The sequence below is a fragment of the Lissotriton vulgaris genome, chromosome 6 (genome assembly GCF_964263255.1).
Source record: "Lissotriton vulgaris chromosome 6, aLisVul1.2, whole genome shotgun sequence".
NCBI classification, from domain to species: domain Eukaryota; kingdom Metazoa; phylum Chordata; class Amphibia; order Caudata; family Salamandridae; genus Lissotriton; species Lissotriton vulgaris.
Genome location: NC_141694.1, coordinates 1,770,933,367 through 1,770,954,162, shown reverse-complemented (window position 1 = coordinate 1,770,954,162; position 20,796 = coordinate 1,770,933,367). Strand labels below are relative to the sequence as shown.

The 20,796-nt window shown below is 45.9% G+C and overlaps 1 protein-coding gene across 2 annotated transcripts in view; it reads left to right on the top strand.

Annotated features, from left to right (window-relative positions):
- Positions 1-20,796, top strand: part of ADCY3 (adenylate cyclase 3) — a 408,762-nt gene that overhangs the window by 276,610 nt on the left and 111,356 nt on the right. For both annotated transcript variants that reach the window (XM_086928026.1, XM_086928027.1), the window contains one exon: positions 12,333-12,460. In XM_086928026.1, the coding sequence (XP_086784152.1) occupies positions 12,333-12,460 (128 nt within the window). The remainder of the gene's footprint in view (positions 1-12,332; positions 12,461-20,796) is intronic.

The following is a 20,796-nucleotide window of genomic DNA, read 5'->3' as shown; positions in this document are numbered from 1 at the left end:
CCCAAAGCCTAATCGCACCTCATCCAAATCCAAGGGTCATACTCCTTTACAATCTAGGATGACACATCTGAACTTGGTCAAAATTAAGCTCTCCATATAAAAACATGAATGAATGAATGAATGTTGGATTTATAGAGCGCGTGGTTACCCTGGAGCGTCCCAGCGCTGTACCACTGAGGAACCCGTCCTGGCTTTCCCTGTGAGATGGTCCCTTTACTGGGCATCCCCAAGGTGCAGCCAGGCATCCCCGGCGGTGATGGGGCCGGAGTGTGTCAGAATTATGTGTACAGAGATATCGTCTGACATAAATATGTCCTAAATATTGTTTACTAAACTATAATCCCATTGGGTGTATATTCTGAATTGTTAACTCCAAAGAGCTACATTTTTTATACAAAAGGACTCTATATTTGAGTTATATTATTACAATGTTCGGGTACCACAATACTGAGAATGGAGGTCCCTCAAATAGTACTCCAATTCCATGCTGTGGCAGTGGGTGCAATGGCTGATAGAAAGTTTGAGAGAACCAACACTTTCTAGTCCCTCCTCTCCAAATACCTTATGCTCAGAGTAGACTTCAGAAGAAACACAAAGGATACTGCAGGCCTATGCCGGAGGACAGAAGCTTTGTTTGCAATAGTCACTCTAAAGGGTCTGAATAACATTTAAACCTTCTTACGCATAGTGCAAAGTGGGCACCTCCCCATACCTAAGCAGTTAAATTGCCTACCTCCTTATTTGAGTAGACATAAATCAAACCACTAGGTAGGAGAGAAAGTTAATTTGCTGTTTGAGCATAGCTTGTCTAGCTCACAAACAAATACACAGAAACAAAGAAGCAAAATGTGTCCATTACAGAAGCAATGAGGTGCTAAAAACTAGAGGGCGAAAACAAAATGAGTGACTGTCTTCATAGCTGTCGGAAACTACAATAGAAGGTGAGGTGGGGCACCCTAGTTGTTCTTTCTGTTCCCGCCAGCTTCAGATGCCCACAACATGGAGCTGAAGAAATAGCAGGAAGAAAAACCGGGACTATTAAAAAGTTGAGCACTGTAGGAGGGGCCCTGGAGAGAGTTACTGGAGCAAGGTGGAAGGAGCAATGGGTTGAAGGTATGTAGGGCATGGCCCAGGGAGGAACTAGGGGTCAAATAGAAGTGGTAGGATTGTGGAAAAGAACTGGGATGGGGAAGTGGATGAAAGTGGAATGTGTGAGGCAGAAACCAAAGGGCTAGGGGTGAAACTACCCAAAAACATAAGAACAAGTTCTGAAAATGTTAGTCACGGAAGAGAATATACATATTAAAAACAAACCAAAATGGAGTCTAGTAATTTACCCTAGTAAAAAAGAGGAAAATTCACTAGACATAGTGGCGTACACCACTTTGAAAGCTCCCAGGCTGGAGAGTATCCCACCGTCGTACAGTTCATACTTCCTGTTAGACCTAGGGAATCCTAGACTACATAGGGTAGCCTGGCACAGAGGGGAAACAGCTAACCTCCAAGGCTTTTGTGAAGTACTTACAGAACCCACTCACAGTAACTCAATGTCTTACCACTAAAAATAAAGGACGCCACACCAATTTAGAAAAATACGAATGTGTTATAAAAGAAAGCTATGGTTTCTTGTTTTGATTCTGCAATAACGTTTCACCTTTTCACATAAAATATTTCTGCATTGGTGTACTTTCACATTCGCAATCTTTACATTACTTTCATTGAATACATTTACCCCCACCTCTTTCCGATTGGTAGGTGTATCAAAATTCCACTGTTAGCCTTACTTCTTAATATTTGATCTCAATACACAGTTGGTAAATAACTAAATGACACTTTCCTATAAGAGAATCAAGTTCTACATTACCATAGGAACTGTAAACAGCTGGAAGGATCAGTTGTGCAACAAGAGGACCTTACTGTTGTATTAGTGACAGGATTAGGCAGCTGGATATCTGAAAGGAGACAGGGTAATTAATACCTCATTACATTTAGCCCCCTAGAATCCTCTAAGCACTCATGGGAAAGCTGGGATATTTTGTACACCTATTCTCTCTCGATGAAAGCTTTCCTCTACCGCTTAGTTCATATACTGCATCACGGCCAGTTCCTGTCCTCCTGTAATGCCTGCCCGCCCTATTGCCTCAGTTCTAAAGTCCCTTTCGGACGTCTCACCACTTGTCGGGTAATTTTTATGGGTGTCACAGTTTCAGACTAAAGCGGCACAATTTAGTTAGGGGTTCGTCGCGTGCAGCCCACGCACCGGAGGAAGCGCCAGTGAAGGAGGCTCGTACTTTGTTCACGCCCGGCGCCTGGAAGCCTTTCCTTTCACCGCCCCCCACCAGAGAACTCTTCCCAGCTTACTTTAGTGAGCGTTCAGCTTCAGGGTAGTTCTCTCATCGGAGCCTTCTTCGCTGTTCCGACGCACCTTCCACGGCTGCTCACTGGGGGGGGGAGTCCGAAGAAGCTCCCGCGACGTTCTTCTGCCCGGCTTCTCTCACTCCTGACTCCGCCTCCGGCCAACCTCCTGGGCGTCCGTCGTCTTCTTCTGTTGCCGCCGCCGGCCTCCTCACACAGGGCTCCGCCTCCGCCCAGCCTCTTCCTGCACTCTCCCCGCCTCTTCCGACGCTACCTCAGATTCCTCCGGACGGCAGCACGGATCAGCTGGGCTCTTCCTCCTCTTCCGATCCCGCGACAGGGATCGTACACGGCAACAGCGTTTCCTTCAGGTAAGGTCAACAGCTGGTTCCGCCGCTTTTCTTTACAATGTGGACACCGGACTCATGTGCTGCAGTCGCGGCCGTTTTAACTCCTTGCCTCCTGATTCCTTGATCATTCAGCGCGACACTGTGTGCGGGTTCGCTCCCACTGCACACGTGCCTTCAGGGCGGGACTTACAGGTCACTTGGGAACCACGCTGCAAGAGTCACTGATAGTTATAAAACTTGCCACAGAGTCTCTGGTTTCTTGATATGGTTGCTGTGGTAGTGGGGTTTGGTCAGCCTAAGAGGGGTCACTTCCCAGTAGAGCGACAGCCGGCCCCAAAGGTCGATCTTGTTACTACTAGTGTGCTATCCTCCTCCTCAAGTCGCCTCTCTCCGCACTGGTCACTTCCAATACTGTACAAAATGGCTGCTGGTCACTGGCCTTTTATAGGCTGGCCTCAGACCCCTGGAAGCTACTAGTGGGTTCTGGAACCTTCCTCATGCTAGCCTATGGGTCTGCCACCCTTAGGTGACCGTTATGGCAGTTGGTGGACACCATTTTAGGTTTCTGAGTGTCCGTAGATTTTCAGGAGCTTGACTAGGCCTCACAGAAAATGAAGGGAAATATGGCGACATAATCAAGGAACACCTAGCCCCCTGACAACACTGAAAAACCCTGGTGAACATAAAAAAAAATAGAAACACTAGGAGGCTAAGGGTGACAAAAATAAATAATAATGGTTAGAACACCCCCAGAGGCAGACAGGTCTAACACGCGTCCCCCCCAGGTGAAAGTGGGGAGAGCTACCCAATCCCTTGGGAGTTCTCATCACTAAGGCGGAAATACCTAGAAAGACCGTCTGCATTGGCGTGGTCCATTCCAGGCCGATGTTCCACCCGGAAGTCCATTCCCTGTAGGGAGATGAACCATCTTAACAACTTGGGATTCTCCCCCTTCATTTGCATCAGCCAACGAAGGGGCCAATGGTCGGTCTGAACCAGGAAGTGCGAGCCAAATAGGTATGGACGCAACTTCTTCAGAGCCCAAACCACCGCAAAGGCTTCCCGCTCTATAGTACTCCATCTCTGTTCCCTGGGGAGTAGTCTCCTGGATAGGAAGACCACGGGTTGATCCAAGCCCTCATCGTTTAGTTGCGATAACACTGCCCCAATGCCATGTTCTGACGCATCTGTTTGGACAATGAATTCTCTTGAGAAATCAGGGGCCCTGAGTATTGGAGCAGTACACAATGCTTGTTTCAAAGTCACAAAGGCTCGCTGACAAGCTTTCGTCCAGACTACTCGTCGGGGTTGTTTCTTTGAGGTAAGTTCAGTGAGGGGTGCCACAATGGTGCCATACCCCTTCACGAAGCGATGGTAGTATCCAGTGAGGCCCAGGAAGGCTCGGACCTTGGTTTGAGTCTTGGGGGGCTCCCAGGCCATGATAGCCTCGATCTTCACCTGGAGGGGCTGCACCACCCCTCTGCCCACCAAGTGGCCTAGGTACACCACCGACCCCTGCCCAATCTGACACTTGCTGGCCTTGATTGTCAAGCCAGCCCGTTGCAGGGCCTGGAGAACAGCTTGCAAGTGCTGCAAATGATCCTCCCAACTACTACTGAGGACAGCAATGTCATCCAGATAAGCAGCAGAAAAAGCTTCCATACCAGAGAGGACCTTGTTCACCAACCGCTGAAAAGTGGCAGGAGCTTTCTTGAGCCCAAAGGGCATCACGCAGAACTGGTAGTGACCCTGAGGCGTGGAGAAGGCTGACCTTTCCTTTGCTCCATCAGTAAGGGAAATCTGCCAGTACCCTGAAGTAAGGTCAAAGGTACTCAAGTATTGGGCAGCTCCCAGCCGGTCAATGAGTTCATCCGCCCTTGGGATCAGATGAGCATCAGTCTTTGTTACTGAATTTAGTCCTCGGTAATCCACACAGAATCTCAATTCGGGTGTGGCGCCCGGTGGGGCAGCTTTCGGTACCAAAACCACCGGACTGGACCAAGGGCTACTAGAAGGTTCAATCACTCCTAGCTCCACCATCTTAGTGACTTCACCCTGGATGCTGGCCTTCACCTTGTCTGACAGCCGGTAGATCTTAGACTTCACAGGTGGGCTGTCTCCTGTGTCCACATCATGGGTACACAGGTGGGTTCTTCCCGGGACAAGGGAGAACAGTGAAGAAAATTGCTCCAGGATCTGGCGGCAATCTCTCTGCTGTTCAGGAGTCAGGGATGTCGAGAGAATCACTCCCTCCACCGACCCATCCTTTTCTTGAGACGAGAAAAGATCAGGGAGAGGCTCGCTTTCCTCTTCCTCTGCTCCATCGGTCACCATCATCAAGACGACCTCGGGTCTCTCATGGGGTGGCTTGAGGCGATTGGCATGAAGCACCCGGTGAGGCTGTCTCGGGGTCTTAAGGTCCACCAAGTAAGTGGCCTTACCCTTTTTCTCCAATACCTCAAAGGGGCCTGTCCAACGATCCTGGAGGGCATTTAGCTCTCCAGGTTCCATCACCCACACTTTTTGTCCAGGCTCCAGTTCCACTGGGTGAGCATTGTGGTCATACTACTCCTTCATTACTGCTTGGCTGGCTTCCAAGTTGTCAGAAGCTTGCTTCCACAGCTTGGCCATTTGGCTCCGGAAGGCCAGCATGTAGCTCACCACGTCCTGGGGAAGCTTCCTGGGAGTCTTTTCCCATCCGTCCTTCACCAGGCTGAGAGGACCCCGTACAGGGTACCCATACAGAAGTTCGAAGGGGCTGAAGCCCACTCCCTTCTGTGGCACTTCCCTGTAATAAAACAAAAGACAGGGTAGGAGGACATCCCATTTCCTCCGCAGGCTCTCAGGCAGACTTCTTATCATGCCTTTCAAGGTTTTATTAAACCTTTCCACAAGTCCATTGGTCTGTGGGTGGTAAGGAGTGGTAAACCGGTAGGTAACACCACACTCCTTCCACATAGCCCGCATGTAAGCTGATAGGAAGTTGGTCCCCTGTCGGACACAACCTCCTTGGGGAAACCCACTCGGGTGAAGATCCCCATCAGGGCCCTTGCCACTGCAGGTGCAGTGATGGTCCTCAGAGGAATTGCCTCTGGGTACCGTGTGGCATGATCCACTAGAACCAGGATGAACCTGTGACCAGCTGAAGTTGGTGGATCTAATGGCCCTACAATGTCGATGCCGACCCTTTCAAAGGGGGTGCTAACGACAGGAAGTGGTTCCAGGGGAGCTTTTAGCTTCACCCCTGTTTTCCCACTGGCTTGACAAGACACACACGTCCGACAATAGGTATCAGACTCCACTCTCATCCGAGGCCAGTAAAAGTGGGGGACAAGCCGGGCAAAGGTCTTGTCCTGTCCCAAGTGTCCTGCCAAGGGTATCTCGTGAGCCAGTTCTAAAAGAAAGGCTCTAAAACATTGAGGGACCACCAAGGCCCTGGATGAACCATGTCCGGGTGCCTTGGGCTCACTGTAGAGGAGTCCATCCTCCCAGTAAATCTGGTAGTTCCCTACAATGTTCCCTGCTACCTGGGCTTTGGCCTGTTGTCGCAGCCCCTCAAGAGTAGGACACTCCTTCTGAGCTTTGCAGAATTCCTCCCTGGAAGGACCTCCCTCCACATGCCACTCAGCGGGGATGGGTAGGTTCTCCAAGGAAGTAACATTCTCCTCCGTGGCCTCCAGATCCACCTCTGCAGGTGGCCTATCTATCTCACGAGGTAGAGATGTTGAGGCAGGTCCCTCCTGCCTACTGTCCTTCTCTTCTCTGGCAGCGGGCTGGGCCATTGTTCCAGGCTCCAGCGTAAACGAACTCCCCCTCCGGGTAGTCGCGGACCTTGTGCTGGCACAGGCCCAGTCAGGTGTACCCAGCATCTCAGAATGAGTCCGGTATTCCACCTCCCTCCAAGCATTGTGCTCCATGTCATTTCCTAACAGGCAATCAACAGGCAAAGCAGGGCTTACGGCAACTCGAAGTGAACCTGCAAACCCTCCCAACTCAAAGGGAACCTCGGCCACAGGATAGTGGCCCAATCTGCTGTCAGCCATCACAGCGGGATGGAGTACATTTGGGATGACCTGCTCTGGAGACACCAGATGACTTCTCACCATAGTCATACTGGCTCCTGTGTCTCTCCGAGCCTCCCCTCTATGGCCATTGATGGTGACCCATTGCTCATACTTTGTGGTATTTGCGGGCAACTGGGCCTTTGGAACCATCTCCTTATCTCCCAGGGACACTAAAGTGACACCCGCCCGCTCCCCTCCGTTACCCAAAGGCATCTCCTCCCCGAGCACTACACTAGTTATTCCCGGGGCTTTTCCTCCAGTGGGAGGGGGTGGTCTTTTTGGGCATCTCACGTCTCCTTTATAGTGTCCCACACCACCACACTCGAAGCAATGGACAACCCTTGGCTGCTGGCTTTGGCCAGGATTAGGGTTTCGGGGTGGGTTAGCCTTAGGGATGAATCCTCTGCCCCTTCCTTGAGAAGTATTTTGTGGACCTTTTGAGAACTCCCTCTTATTATCTCCTCCCTCTTTCTTCTGGGGGGCGCCCTGTCCAGACTTCTGTGAATCCCCTCCAGTCCCCTTCGAGGACACCCGGGTACTAGCCCAGATGTCCGCCTCCTCAGCAAGCTTCCTGGGGCTGGTCAGCTTGCTGTCCACCAGGTGTTGACGCAGCTCGGGAAAACATTTCTCGAGTAGGTGTTCCTTGAGTATGAGGTCATATAAACCTTCATAGTCCCCTACCTCGCTGCCTTTCACCCAACCCTCCAAGGCCTTCTTGGCGTAATCAAGGAAATCCACCCAATTCTGTGTGCCTAGTTTGTGGCTACTCCTAAATTTCTGCCTATACTTCTCAGGAGTTAGTCCAAACTTTCTTATCAGCGCCACTTTCATTGTAGGGTAGTGGTTTTGCTCATCCTGCTCCAGGGCCAACAAGGTATCCCTGCCAGCAGGTGGCAAGTACTTATACAGCCCACCCCCCCAGTGGGTTTCCACGATCCCATGGGCCCTTAAGGAGACCTCATAGGCGGCTAACCATTTGGCAATGTCATCACCTGAGGTGTAACTAGCAATAGCATCCTTGGGTAGATAGGGTCTGGGTTCTCTGGTGTTCTCTTTGTTTTCGCTGCCACCATTGTTTGGATTGGGGGACCTTAATGTTAAGGCTTGAAGGTCTAGCTCCTTTATGGTTCGCTCATGGGCCAACCTCCTGTCCTCCCGCTCCATTTCTAATCTAGCTAACTCCAATTTTAGTCTCCTCTCTTCCCTCCTGTCTTCCAGCTCGGCGTCAGTAAAGCTCCTCACTGAGACACTGCTGCCCTCCCTTGAAAGTGTCCTGGGACCTGTCAGCAGATTCCCCCCTTCAGTTTGGTACAGCATTCCTGTCTCAAGGACAGTGTCTCTATCACTCTCTTCTATGTCCCTTTCCTCCTCTGTATGAGCTTCCACCCATGCCCTCACGCTTGTCTGTAACTCTCTTTTCTTGGCACCTTTTTTGAAGAACACCCCCTGTCGTTGACACCACTCTTTAAGTTGGGTCACAGTGTAGGTCTCTATCTCCTCAAGGTTTAATTCCATTTTTCAAATATGGTATCAAAAAGGTTTAATTTTCCAAGTCAAATTGGCAGTTTAGTACGTAAGTGAGTGGCCCAATAAGTGCTGCAGACCCATTAGTAGAATTTAATCACTGGCCCTAGGTGTATGGTTTACCACTTTACTCAGGACTTATAAGTACATTAAATATGCCAACTAGGTGTAAGCCATTTTATCTTCTTTTAGGGAGTGAGCACAAGCACTTTAGAACTGGTTAGCAAAGGTAAAGTGCACAGACTCCTAAGGAAAACATAAACCAATTCAGAAAAACAGTAGGAGAGAAGGCAAAAGGTTTAGGAAAAGACCATCCTAAGTGGTTTTAAATCCACCCATTTCTGAACCCTAAAACACCCTTTCTGCACCTGAATTGCACCCATCCATGATCCTTAAAAAACCCTCATCACCCCATAAAAATCACCTACCCAAAAAACTTTCACCTAACTCCACCCAATTTTAATGTAATTTGGGATTTTGCCTTAAAATTAACTTTCTTTTCAAATGTTTACTTTACTTTAATTTTAGTTTTTTGTATTTACTTAAAATTGTCTTTCCTTAAAATTGTTTTTTAATGATTTAATTTCCTTCAATGTGATTTATCAATTTTAGTTTTTTGTTTCACATACACCAATCAAGCATCTCCATGGATACTGCAAGGCATGGATTTAGAACCCATATGTTATTCAATCCTTCACTATTCTAAGGTCGCTGAAAAGGGTTCCTTTGAGTAATAATAAAGCCTTATAAGTACAAACAAGCACAATCAATGTGTTATGTTTTAAATTCCGATTGTGTTTCTCCAGACCAGCACTTTTAAGTATGAATTAAAGAGTTAGAGACAATATGTTCAAGACATTACAGTCTGTGGGATAATTGTCATGTAGCATAAAAGAACACACAAAAGTCTGTAATTAATGAGGGTTGAGAGAAAGAAATGCATAGTTTTCCAAACACTCAAACAAAAAGCTAAAGAGCTTCAGGAGTTGACTCTTTTGCCAAAAAGAGATGAGAAAAACTTAAGTGGTAACTGTTGTCTAAAAGGTTAAGCAAGTGAGAACCGCAAATCAACTTCAAAACCAGATAAAGTAAAAACAAAATAAATGATAAGAGGCATCATAAGGTAGTACTTAGAAGAAGATAACTCATAAAAGGATAAACTAATACATTTAACCAATGTAATTGCATTCCTTGTGAAAAATGTAAATATCCCGGATGAAGAGGACGCAGGATGCTCCTTTTACTTCCGGATAGTAAATCATTTGATACTTTCAGTAGAACTTGGGCAACTAACAGGTAGACTAGTGATCATGAAATGGACATTGTTTTACGCACCAACAGTTAGTTAGGTGGCGACTGATGGATTATGGTCGTAAAGAGAGTGGTTTTAGAATAGAATTTGAAGTTCAGTGCCTCGGGAGTCCACACTGAGACTGTAATAATTTAACATACTTTTACAAAATAAATGTATTTATTGTAATTGAGATTCCACTATAAGATAAAAATGCTATCCAGTTTTAAATGTAAAGTGAAACCTTTTGCAGTGAAAAAAAGTATCACTCAATAACACTTCAGATTTTAAAGAAAGCACTACATTTGTACAAAGTTTCATTATAAAACTGTTTTCAAGTGAAGGTGCAATTGCTCTTATGTTAGTTTTTTCTAGTACAGTTTTAAATGATCCAGGTTGCCTTAACTTACAAGTATGGTGTCTGTATACTATGAATGCTGACCACATACTCCACACTGCTTATTCCACTTTTCTATTTTGTCCATCCCCCTTAAACAAATAAAGCATTCAATTGAATTAATCTAAATCTTACAAACCAAGCGCTCACATAAGGATAGTGAAATTTAAGCATGTATTATTATCAGGCTAAGACGATTGAGAATGTTGTGCAATTCATTCAGTGTCTCCTCAAATGCCAAGTGATCACAAGTCTTTTGTACTAATGTTGTTTACTAAGCCATTTTGATAACACACTTGATATTTATATATTGAATCAAAATATCAAAATACTCAACCACAGATATCTATGTACGAGTAGTTCAGCGTCATTAAACTTTGTCTTCATAACATGAGGCAGGGCTCTTTTAAGGCAGATTCAGTGTAGATTTATTTTTTTGTTAGTCATACTGCATAGGCTTGATGCCCCAAAGTCTGATGGTAGCCTGACCTGCGGAGTAGATCTCCGCAGACATAAGAAGTCAAACTAGCTCTTTAATTAATTGTCTGGTTAGATGATGGGGCCATGGTAAAAAATAAGAATGATTCACGCTTTATATGCTCATAACAAAGAAAATATAGTAAAGCTACTACACCTATGGTAAGGGTTCTTATTATTTAGTAAATAAAGAAATAAGATTTACCATTCTAGAAATGTTAGTACAATTCTTTACAGCCGCTATTGGCCTTAGCATCAGTGCCCTTATCATGCACCATCCATACTGAACCAATTTTACATTTTTTCCCAAATAGTTGTAACTCCTACCTGCTCCAGCCACTGCTCATTTAGGTTTAGCTGAACTGTGATGGTCTCCTTCTAAAACCATTATTCTTTTAGATCAGCATTCAAAATGTTTAATCAATTATAGAGTTGCAGAACCGGTAACAGCTTTTGCAAATTAAACCATACTTGATTAGCTGTGTGCTCGTCTGTGTGCATCAGCAAGTTAATCAGTAATGGATCCAGCTGTGATTGGCAAAGCAACAGCAGTATCCTAAGGTTTCCATAAATAGGCCAAATAATATCAATGGCAAAATTCGAGCTTCCTTTTCCTTATTATGTTTTTTAATTACTTCCTTTCAGACACACCCATGTTTTCAAATACAGATTTCTGATAATTGTTAAACCAGAATCCATACTCCTTCATGAGAACTTTAACCAATAAAAATGTGCATTTATTAAATGTGTTTTATCAACAAAACAAACATAGATATTAGATGATTTCTACAACATTTGTTTCAAGGCAATAGCAGTTAAGGCCAAAATATTATTTTCTTAGGTAGCTCTAGGTTGTAAATCTGGCTTGAACAATTGAATCAACTTATTTGTTTCAGTACTTTTCTCTGAAATGTCTTTAGAGAATAGTAAGATAAAACTTGAAAAAATGAACTCGGTCGGTGCACTCATTGAGCTGGTGCTGGTACTGAGAAGCAAGAAACTTTCTAAAATACAATTGGTCCTCAGTCTGACAGCATTACCAGACTCATTCACAACATTCTGTCGAAGACGATGAAGGAATGCATTATACAACATGACACCGTTCAATTAATTTTGGTCAACAGAATAACATGCAACTTCCATATAAATGAAATCCTAAAAATATTAGGAATTTATTCCTCTGCATTACTGTTGGCTAACTCATAGTACCTAAAGTGAGCTTGAATATTATATGCAGCTGACGAAATGGTATTTAGGGTTAGAGCGTCAAATTAAAAATTAATTTTATATATCGACTACAGTCAGTGACCTATGAAAAATTGTCATGGATGTTATTCTCAAAACTGCCAGGGGTAAAGGAAGTAAGATCACATATCTTGTGACCCTCAGTTACCTCACAAAATGTATACCTCTGTCCTGACTTTATAACCCCACCAACCACCAGTTTGTTAATGATTGAACGATAAGGAAAGGAAACTTCAGAATGTAAACAGGGCTCTTAGAGCCGAATTTCCTTGAACTTTCAGCTATTGTTTGTATGACCGTAAGACCAGAGTTAGCAATGACACTGTAGAGGGTCTGAAAAGGTAATCCAGGTGTAGTAGCTACTACCCTGCACTGTTCTTAATATATCAGTTTATCTTCAAGAGTGAGCACAGAAACCAGATCAGAGAGACAAGAGATAACTGTATCACTGTTAATTTCTCATTAATAATCCCTTTCTTTTGCAGTAAATTACAGAAAATGATCATACTACTTTTGAACAACAGCATGAACAGTTTACAATATGTCTTAGTTCCCTACTTGTTGGACTTCTGGTGCAAAATCTACTCTACTGCTGATGCAACCCACCATATACTTTTCTTTACTTACAGAAATATCATCAGCTGCGTATCAAGATTTTGGGCGACTGTTACTACTGCATCTGTGGGCTCCCTGATTACCGGGAAGATCATGCTGTGTGCTCCATACTGATGGGCCTGGCCATGGTGGATGCCATCTCGTGAGTGCAAACCCAGGCTTTCTCTTCCTTGTGGTGCTTACATGCCCATTTAGCTTATGCAAGCTTTTGATGATGATCCACACATAAATCTCACTGACCACGCTTAAACAGTTGGGGCCCGGGTATGGGTGTCCCTTATTACCAATGCCGACAGAGTATTTATTACCAGGGTTAAATCTAACTGGTTATCCCTGATTTCGGTGAAAAAAACTAATTGTAAGCAAATTAAGATGCTGGGATACCAGCCAGATTCTTTACATCTGATAACACCATCTCCGCATCTAAAATACAGGATACCTGTAATCGGTTTAGATGCATGTAATCAGAAGACCATTTTGCTTTGTGAAATTTGAGTGTAGTAGGGCTGTAGTGTCTTAAGCTGTTGATAAGACCACAAGAGGTGAGAAGTGATATTCAGATAAAAACTGTGTTAAGTGCATGTTTTTAGATTTTTAGCTTCTGCTTCTTTACTTTCTTGTATTTCAAATTTTACATTCCTATTATAAATTTACAACTAAAATTACTGGAAAGAAAAGGGATGTGAGCTTCATAGTCAGAACCTGAAGAACCGTGATTTGTTTCATTTTGCAATTGCAATTTGCAAACTTCAGTTAATGTATTGGGGTGCTGTGAAATTCTGCCAAAGTTTTCACCAGTTAGGGATCTCACTCGTGCCTTGAAATTGTAGCTTAAAACATGATGTCAAGATATTGCCACCAGACAGAAGGCAATGCATCACCTCTGTGACCCAGCGAGAGTGGTCTCTGCTGTTTGCTAGTTTTACTCTAAGGGTGTTACTGCATGCTTTCCTGAATTCATTAACATGACAAACAGCAGTGTTGATTGTATTTTCATTAAAAGAATCCTGGCAGACTTATCCACTATGTTGGTTAGGCCTTGGCTGAGACTTCAAAATCCCCTTGAGTCCTGCTCCAAAAGCTGTCAGAGTTAATTTAAGTCTTACATCAGTAGAACAATTATATTTTTTTGCCTCTAATCCGCTTGCAGTACCTAAGTAGAATAGAAGGCATTTCATGAGATGAGTGGCATTAATAACCAGGATGTAGTTCTGTATGGGTAAAAAATACAATGCAAGACCAAAGGGGACTAGTTGGTGTGAGATGGAGGGTGTCTAAAGCTCTAGAGGGTTCAGATGTTGTGTACATTTGTAAAGCACACTATCACCCGTGAGATTATCCTGGTGCCGAGCAGGTGTGTTTTCCTAGCCCTGTCTATGGTAGGTTGGTTAATTGAAAAATCAGGTGTTCCACTTCTTGCAGAATTCAAGAAGAGAGGAGGAGACTCTGATATGGAGTGGGAGGCCATTCCATGCTTTAGGAGCAATATAAGAGAATGCCCATTCTCCTGATCTGGTTCTGCGTATGTGTGGAATGTGTGCGAGTAGGATTTTTTAAAAATATTTTTATATTTATAGCATTTGTAGAGCGCTTCTGCAACCCTACGGGCATCCTGGCGCTGTGTACATATTGCTGAAAATACTGTGCATCAGAGGAGGGGGATAGTATAAAGTTCTGGTGAGATTAAACTTTGGGGAAGAGCCATGTTTTCACCTTTTTACGGAAAGCCATCAGTTCGTCTGTTTTCCTGATGTCGATAGGCAATTTGTTCCACAGATGGGCTGCGGCTATGCTGAAAGCTCTGCCACCATAAGTGGCTTTCCTGATCCTGGGTATGCTTATCAGGTTGGAAGATGAGGAACGGAGGGACCGTGTGGGTATATACCATTTGAATTTCTTTTGAAGTGGTCGGGGGCCCATTCCGTGTACTGCCCTAAAGACAATGCAGAGGGATTTAAAGCAGATCCTTTGATGTACAGGTAGCCAGTGAAGATTGGCTAGAGCGAGGGTGGTAGAGGATCTTCGCTCTCGGGAGAGTGCCAGCTTCGCTGCTGCCGCCTGGATGCTTTGCAGTCTGGAGATCAAATAGGCCGGGGATTCCAGAAGCAGAGCATTACAGTAATCCAGGCGGCTGAGAATGGTGCTCCTAACTATGGCGGTTCTGACCTGCGCTGGTAAGAGGGGTAGCAGCTTTCGCAGTCCTCTCATTAAAGCAAAGCAGCTACTCATCTGCTTGTTGACATTGGTCTCTAAGCTCAGACAGTCGTTAAAGCTGACTCCGAGATTCTTCACTGATTTCACTGGGGTTAATGACTCCCCCGAGTCCAAGGGCCAGAAATCGGTGGGTAGACTTCTGGTAATTCTGCCAACTGTGCAGTGCATTATTTCCGTTTTATCACTATTAAATTGTAGTGAGTTCTGGTTTAGCCAGAGTGTCATTTCTGCCATGCAGGAATGGAAAGCCGTGAGTGAGTTGTCCTGGGCACCATCAAGGGAAATCATCAGCTGCGTGTCGTCCGCATAGTTGATCACGCTAATACCGTGGGCCTTGATAATGCCCAACAGGGGTTGCATATATATATTAAAAAGTATCGGACTGATTGCGGACCCTTGTGGGACGCCATGTGGGACTTTAACAAATTCCGACTGATATGGGGGGATGGCTACTGCCTGCCATCTGTCTTTTAAATAGGAGTGAAACCAATCGAGCGCCACTCTGCCGATTCCAATGTTTTTTAGTCTTGTCAGCAGGATGTCGTGGCTCACCGTATCGAATGCGGCGGACAGGTCCAGCAGAATTAGGATTGCTGATTCCCCCCTGTCCGCCCTCATTCGCAGGTCATCCAGAACTGTCAGCAGAGCTGACTCGGTTCCGTGAGCTGGTCTGAAACCGAATTGCTCCTCTTCCAGGATGTTGTTGGTTTCTAGGAAGAGGGCAAGGGATCTGCTGACCCACCGCTCTATGATCTTTATAGGGTATGGCAGGAGCGATATAGGACGGAAGTTTTTTTTGCAGTTCGGGTCTAGATTAGGTTTCTTTAATAGGGGGGTAACAACCGCCAATTTCCATTCTTTTGGTACTGTGCCAGAAATTAGGGATTGATTGCAAAGCTGTTGCAATACTGGGAAAAGGTCATCCCTGAACTCCTTTACTATTTTGTGAGGCAAAGGGTCCAAAGGGGACCCTGAGGTTGTATTAAGAGCAGTTTTTGTGAAGTCTTGTTCTGTAAGGACTTTAAAATTTTCTAAGGTAGCCTTTGGGTTGGGTCGTCCTGCGTTGTCTTCGCTCTTCTCCCTATTCTCGGGGTTACTATTATCCTGCTCAGAGGAGATGGAAGCACCCTTCATTCCCTCAATGATTTTAGTGATTTTTTCCTGAAAGAAGGAAGCTAAGTCATCGCATAATTCTTGTGAGGGCTTAATTTGACTGTTCGCACAATCCGGATTGGATAACTCTCTGATTATCCTGAAAGTGTCACAGGACTTATTAGAGCTGTGGAGTAGTAAGTCGGCGAAATAGTTTGCTTTGGCTGCGATGATATCTTTTTTATATCTTACAATGGTTTGTCTCCATATCAGTTTCTCCGGCTCCGAGTAATTTTTTCTCCACATCCTTTCGGCGTTTTTACAGGCTCTTTTCAGTGCCTTCAGGTTATCCGTGTACCAGGGCGCGGAGGGTCTTCCTCTTTTCCTGATTACTTTCAGGGGTACAGTATCGTCGAGCTTTTTGGTTACTTCTTTACACAACGTGAGATAGTTAGTGGTGATGTCGTTCTCTGGGTTGAACGAATTCCCAATGTGATGGAGATTGAACTTTCCTTTCTCTTTCCTTTTTAGCAGGCCTTTCCAATCGCGTCCAATAAAGGATCTGCTCTGTGTATTAGTAGGTCCTGTATTAGTCAAGGTGTGAATGTTGAAAAGTAGGAGGTGATGGTCTGACCAATCTACTGGGAGCGTTGTTCTCATTGTAATAAGATCCTCTGCAGCAAATATTAGATCCAGTGTATTTCCCTGTTTATGTGTGGGGGTAGTTATCCACTGTTTCAGCCCTAAGTTTTCCCAAGAGTGGGTGATATTGTGGAAGGCTGTGTGTAGTTGGTCATTATCCCAAAGATTGAAATCTCCTAGTACCAGTAGTTTGCTGTGTGAGATTGATATGTTGTTGATGACGGCAATCAATTCCTGCTGTTGTGTTGCGTTGATATGTCCCGGAGTCCTATAGCAGATTAGGCTCGTGAGGCAGTGGCCTGAGTCATGTCTGATGGATATCCCAAGTATTTCAGCACATGAAACCGTGTCGACATCTAAGGTAGCAACATTTAGCTCCTCTTTAAAGATGATCCCTGTTCCTCCTCCTCGTCCTATGGTCCTAGGTTTATGAATGATCTTGTATCCTGGAGGGCAGGCCGGCCCTAGCTCAAGTTCCATTCCCGCAGCCGTCCATGTCTCAGTCAGAAATAAAATGTCCAAATGGTTGGACTCGACCAAAAGCTGTATTTCAGTGGCGTGTTTCGGCAGAGACCTGACGTTTAATAGTCCACTGACTAGTTCTCCCTTAATGGTCTGTTTGGGGACGGCGTGTGTTGGCAGGAAGTGCCTATATCCTGTGTTCTGATCAGGGTTCGGATGTAAAACTAGTGGAAGGGGATTGATATGAGGCAGGCGCCCTAGGCAGTTGGGACATAGACTATTGGTCTCGGACTCAAAGTGGGGACTTAGACGAGGGCAGTTAGCTCTGCCTGCCAAAGGGTTTAGTAGCATGAGTGTTTCTTTGCTGTATCTGTTTGCCTTGTGGAGCGGGAGAGCTCGGGCAGGGGGGGATGCCCTGTGCCCGGTCTCGGCGCGGACGAGCGCAGACGAGCTTGCCTTAAGCGCGCTTTCGGCGCGCATTCGTCGCGCCTGCTGCGCTCGTCCGCTGCGCTTCCTGTAAGGGCACATCTTACGTAGGGATGAGGTGGGGAGTAAAAAGGGGCGTGGCTACCGTTGGTGGGCGTGGCTTTCTGTTCCGGCCAATTGTGCCTCAGCAATACAACAAACCCCCGCCCTCGGCAGCGTTTTTTCGCTGTGCGAGGAGTAAGGTACAGTGAATAAACTTTTAAAAGCAATTAATAAACACACAAAGTCTAAAATAGTGCTAGGGGTCCCTTCTCCCGGCTGTGCCTCAGGAGATTTAGCAGCAAAGACGCAGCGCTCGTGTTCAGCGCGCGTTTTGCCGAAAAGGGGCGTGGCTACGGTTGGTGGGCGTGGCTTTCTGTTCCGGCCAATTGTGCCTCAGCAATACAACAAACCCCCGCCCTCGGCAGCGTTTTTTCGCTGTGCGAGGAGTAAGGTACAGTGAATCCTGTGGAGCGGTGGAGTTGGATGGTTGGTGAAAGGAGATGCAACTATTCAAGTTGTTGGGCCCTGAGTTGTGTAGTGCCTTGAATGTGTGTGTGAGGAGTTTTAATTGAGTGTGTTTGTGTATCGGGATGCAGTGGAGCTCCCTGAGGGGTGGTGTGTTGTGAGTTGTGTGTCGGAGGTTGAGGATGAGCCTGGCTGTCAAGTACAGGATGGTTTGTTGGCGTCTAGTGAGTTGCCTGGTGATCCCAGCAAAAATGTTGTTCCCATAGTCCAACTTGCTGGTGACTAGGGCATGAGTCACAGTTTTTCTGGTGTTGTTTGGGAGCCATTTGAAGATTTTCCTCTGCATCTTAATGATGGGAAGATGCTGAGGAAGCAGGATGCCATGATGGCGTTTGTTTGTGGAGTCCCATGGGGAGGTGGTCTTGCCAAAGATCACTACTTCTGTCTTGTCAATGTTGAGCTTGAGACAACTGGCCTTCACCCAGTTAGCAACTTTGGTCATGCAGGTGATTAATTTGTTTCTTGTGCTTAGGGCCTTGTCCAACAGGGAGAGTATATGTTGTGTGTCATAGGTGTAGGAGAGGATGTTGATGTTGTTTGAGTGGATGACATTGGCCAGAGGGTCCAATGTATACATTGAATAGGGTAGGGCTGATCAATGAACCTTGATGCACTCCGCAGATGAGTTTGCTGGCTTCCACGGAGTAAGGTGTCAGCCTGACAGCTTGTGCTCTATCTATTAAGAAGGAGCAGATCCAGCGGAGAGCAGGTCCTTGAATGGCAATCTCATGCAGGTATGTAATGAGGATGAGGTGTGAGGCCCTGTCAGATCCTACAGAGAGGTCCAGAAGAATGAGGGCTGCCACGTCTCATTTGCCAAGGATCAGGCAATATCGTATGTGGCAGCAATCAGTGCTGTTTCTGTAATGTGGTTGGGTTTGAATCTGGGCTGCATGGCGTTTGGAGCTGGTGGGTGCTGAGTTGGTCGGTGAGGTTGATTAGGTTCTCTAAGACCTTTGCAGGGTTTGGTCGGAGGGAGATATGTCTGTAGTTGGATGTCATGGCTGGGGCAGTGGATGGTTTCTTGAGCAGGGGCATGACGGTAGCGAGTTTCCAGGTGTCTGGAAACATGACTGAGTCGATGAAGTTGTTGAGAATGGGTTTTGGTGGTTCACGATTGGTAGGAGTCTTTTGATGAATAGGTGGTGGGGCATGGGTCAGGTTGAGCCCTGAATGGATGGTCGTCGTGGCAGCAGCGATATTGACAGTTGTGACGGCAGGCCACTAGGTTAGGGTTCGTTCATCAGCGGTGACGTAAAGTTGAGTTGCGACGGTGACGGGGTCCAGTTCAGGGTTGAAGATGCTGTATATGGAGATTATTTTATTATAGAAAAATTCTGAGAGCTTGTTACAAAGGTCTTGTGAGGGGGTGATTTTTCTGGAGGTGGCAGGAGGCACGTTGAAATGTTTGATGATTGCAAGATTTCCTTGCTGCTGTTTGGGCTGGTGTCGATGAGATCTGCAAGAGGTGTGCGCTTGGTGTTCCTTATCTTCTAGTGGTAGCGTCTTAGGGGAGCCAGGTCTTGCTGATCACCTGTTGAGGTTTGTGAGATTCTTTTCTAGCTAAACAGGCGGTTCCGGTGGTAGTCTGGTTGTAGAAGTGCAGGATTGGTATGTTGAAACTGATGAGGATGTGGTCTGTCCAGGTCATAGTTGCTGTGATGTTGCTCAATAAGGAGAAAATCAGGTAGATTAGGTGTCCAGCAATATGCATGTGTCCAGTAACGTGCTGGGTGAGGCCACGTTTTCTAGAAGGCCATAGAGTTTGGGTTGGTGAGGTCTCTTAGGTGAAAGTTAAGGTCTCCAACAAGGATGAAGATGCTAGGGTTGATGACTTTTGTTATGAAGTCTGTGACATGCTGGCACAATTGGTGTCTTGGTGATCTGTATACGTGGGTTCCACCCAGGGAGAAGTTGGATGTGGCGCATATCTTGAACATGAGGTGTTCCATGTAGCTGATGGGGATTTCCATGTTGGAGGTGCTGCTGATGGCATCTAGGAATAGGATGGTGGGCTAGTGCTGACTGTCTTACCTTGCCTTTTAGCCAGCAGGTATGGCTGTAGCGATGTCTAGTGAAGAGTTTGGGTTTAAGTATGTACCTGTGAGAAGGAGCAGGTCTGGGGTGTTATCATGTAGTGGATCCTGTATTTCTGTGGTGTGGCTCTTTGGTGAGTGAGTAGGTGTTGAAGAGCATGCATGCATATGTGGCTTATTGTTTGGGTGATGTTTAGTCTGGGTGAGCGGGTGTCTAGTTTGTTTGAGTGAGCGAGTGGGGGGCTGGGTGCTGCTGGTGCAGGAGTGGTAGGTGTAGGGTGTGGGCAAATGCTTGAGAACTTGCAGGAGGCGCACGCATAGGAATGCTCCTTCCGTGTTGTGTGGCGTGGCAGTAGTGCAGTGAGGGGCAGCCAGCGTTAAGAGCACAGAGGAGATCAGCATGATAGTGGTGGCCTGGAGGGAATCAGGGTTCCAGACTTTGGTCGCGGTCCACATGCAGGTGTGCACAGAAGGACTTGCCTGTGGCATGTCTGTGCTGCTACCTCCATTAAAGATCCTGGGAGAAGGGAAATGTGCAGCCTACCATGTGTTTGAAACCAATAATTTTTTATATGGGCAATGATAAATGAGGACCTCTTGCTTGGTTTCTTCTTTTAAAGATGGTTTTGGCAGGAAACGAGTGGTGTCACTTCCTTTGCAAATGGATGATGGGAAATCCAGCAATACCATTTCCTTAGGCGATTGGCAATGGGAAATGAATTCCTCTTGCTTGACTTCTTCTTTTAAAGACGGTTTTGGCAGGAACTAGTGATGTCACTTCCTGTGTAGATGGATGATGGGTATTCCAGTGATGTCGCTTCCTGTGTAGATAGTTGATGGGAAGACCAGTGACGTCATTACCTGTGCAGATTGGCAATAGGAAATAAATTCCTCTTGCTCGGCTTCTTCTTTGAAAGACGGTTTTGGCAGGAAACCAATGATGATGCTTCCTGTGCAGATAGGCAATGGGAAAAAATGTCCAAGTGAGGGTAGCATACCTGACAGTAATTGAGCTACACAAAGTTCCTTTTTAGTCCTA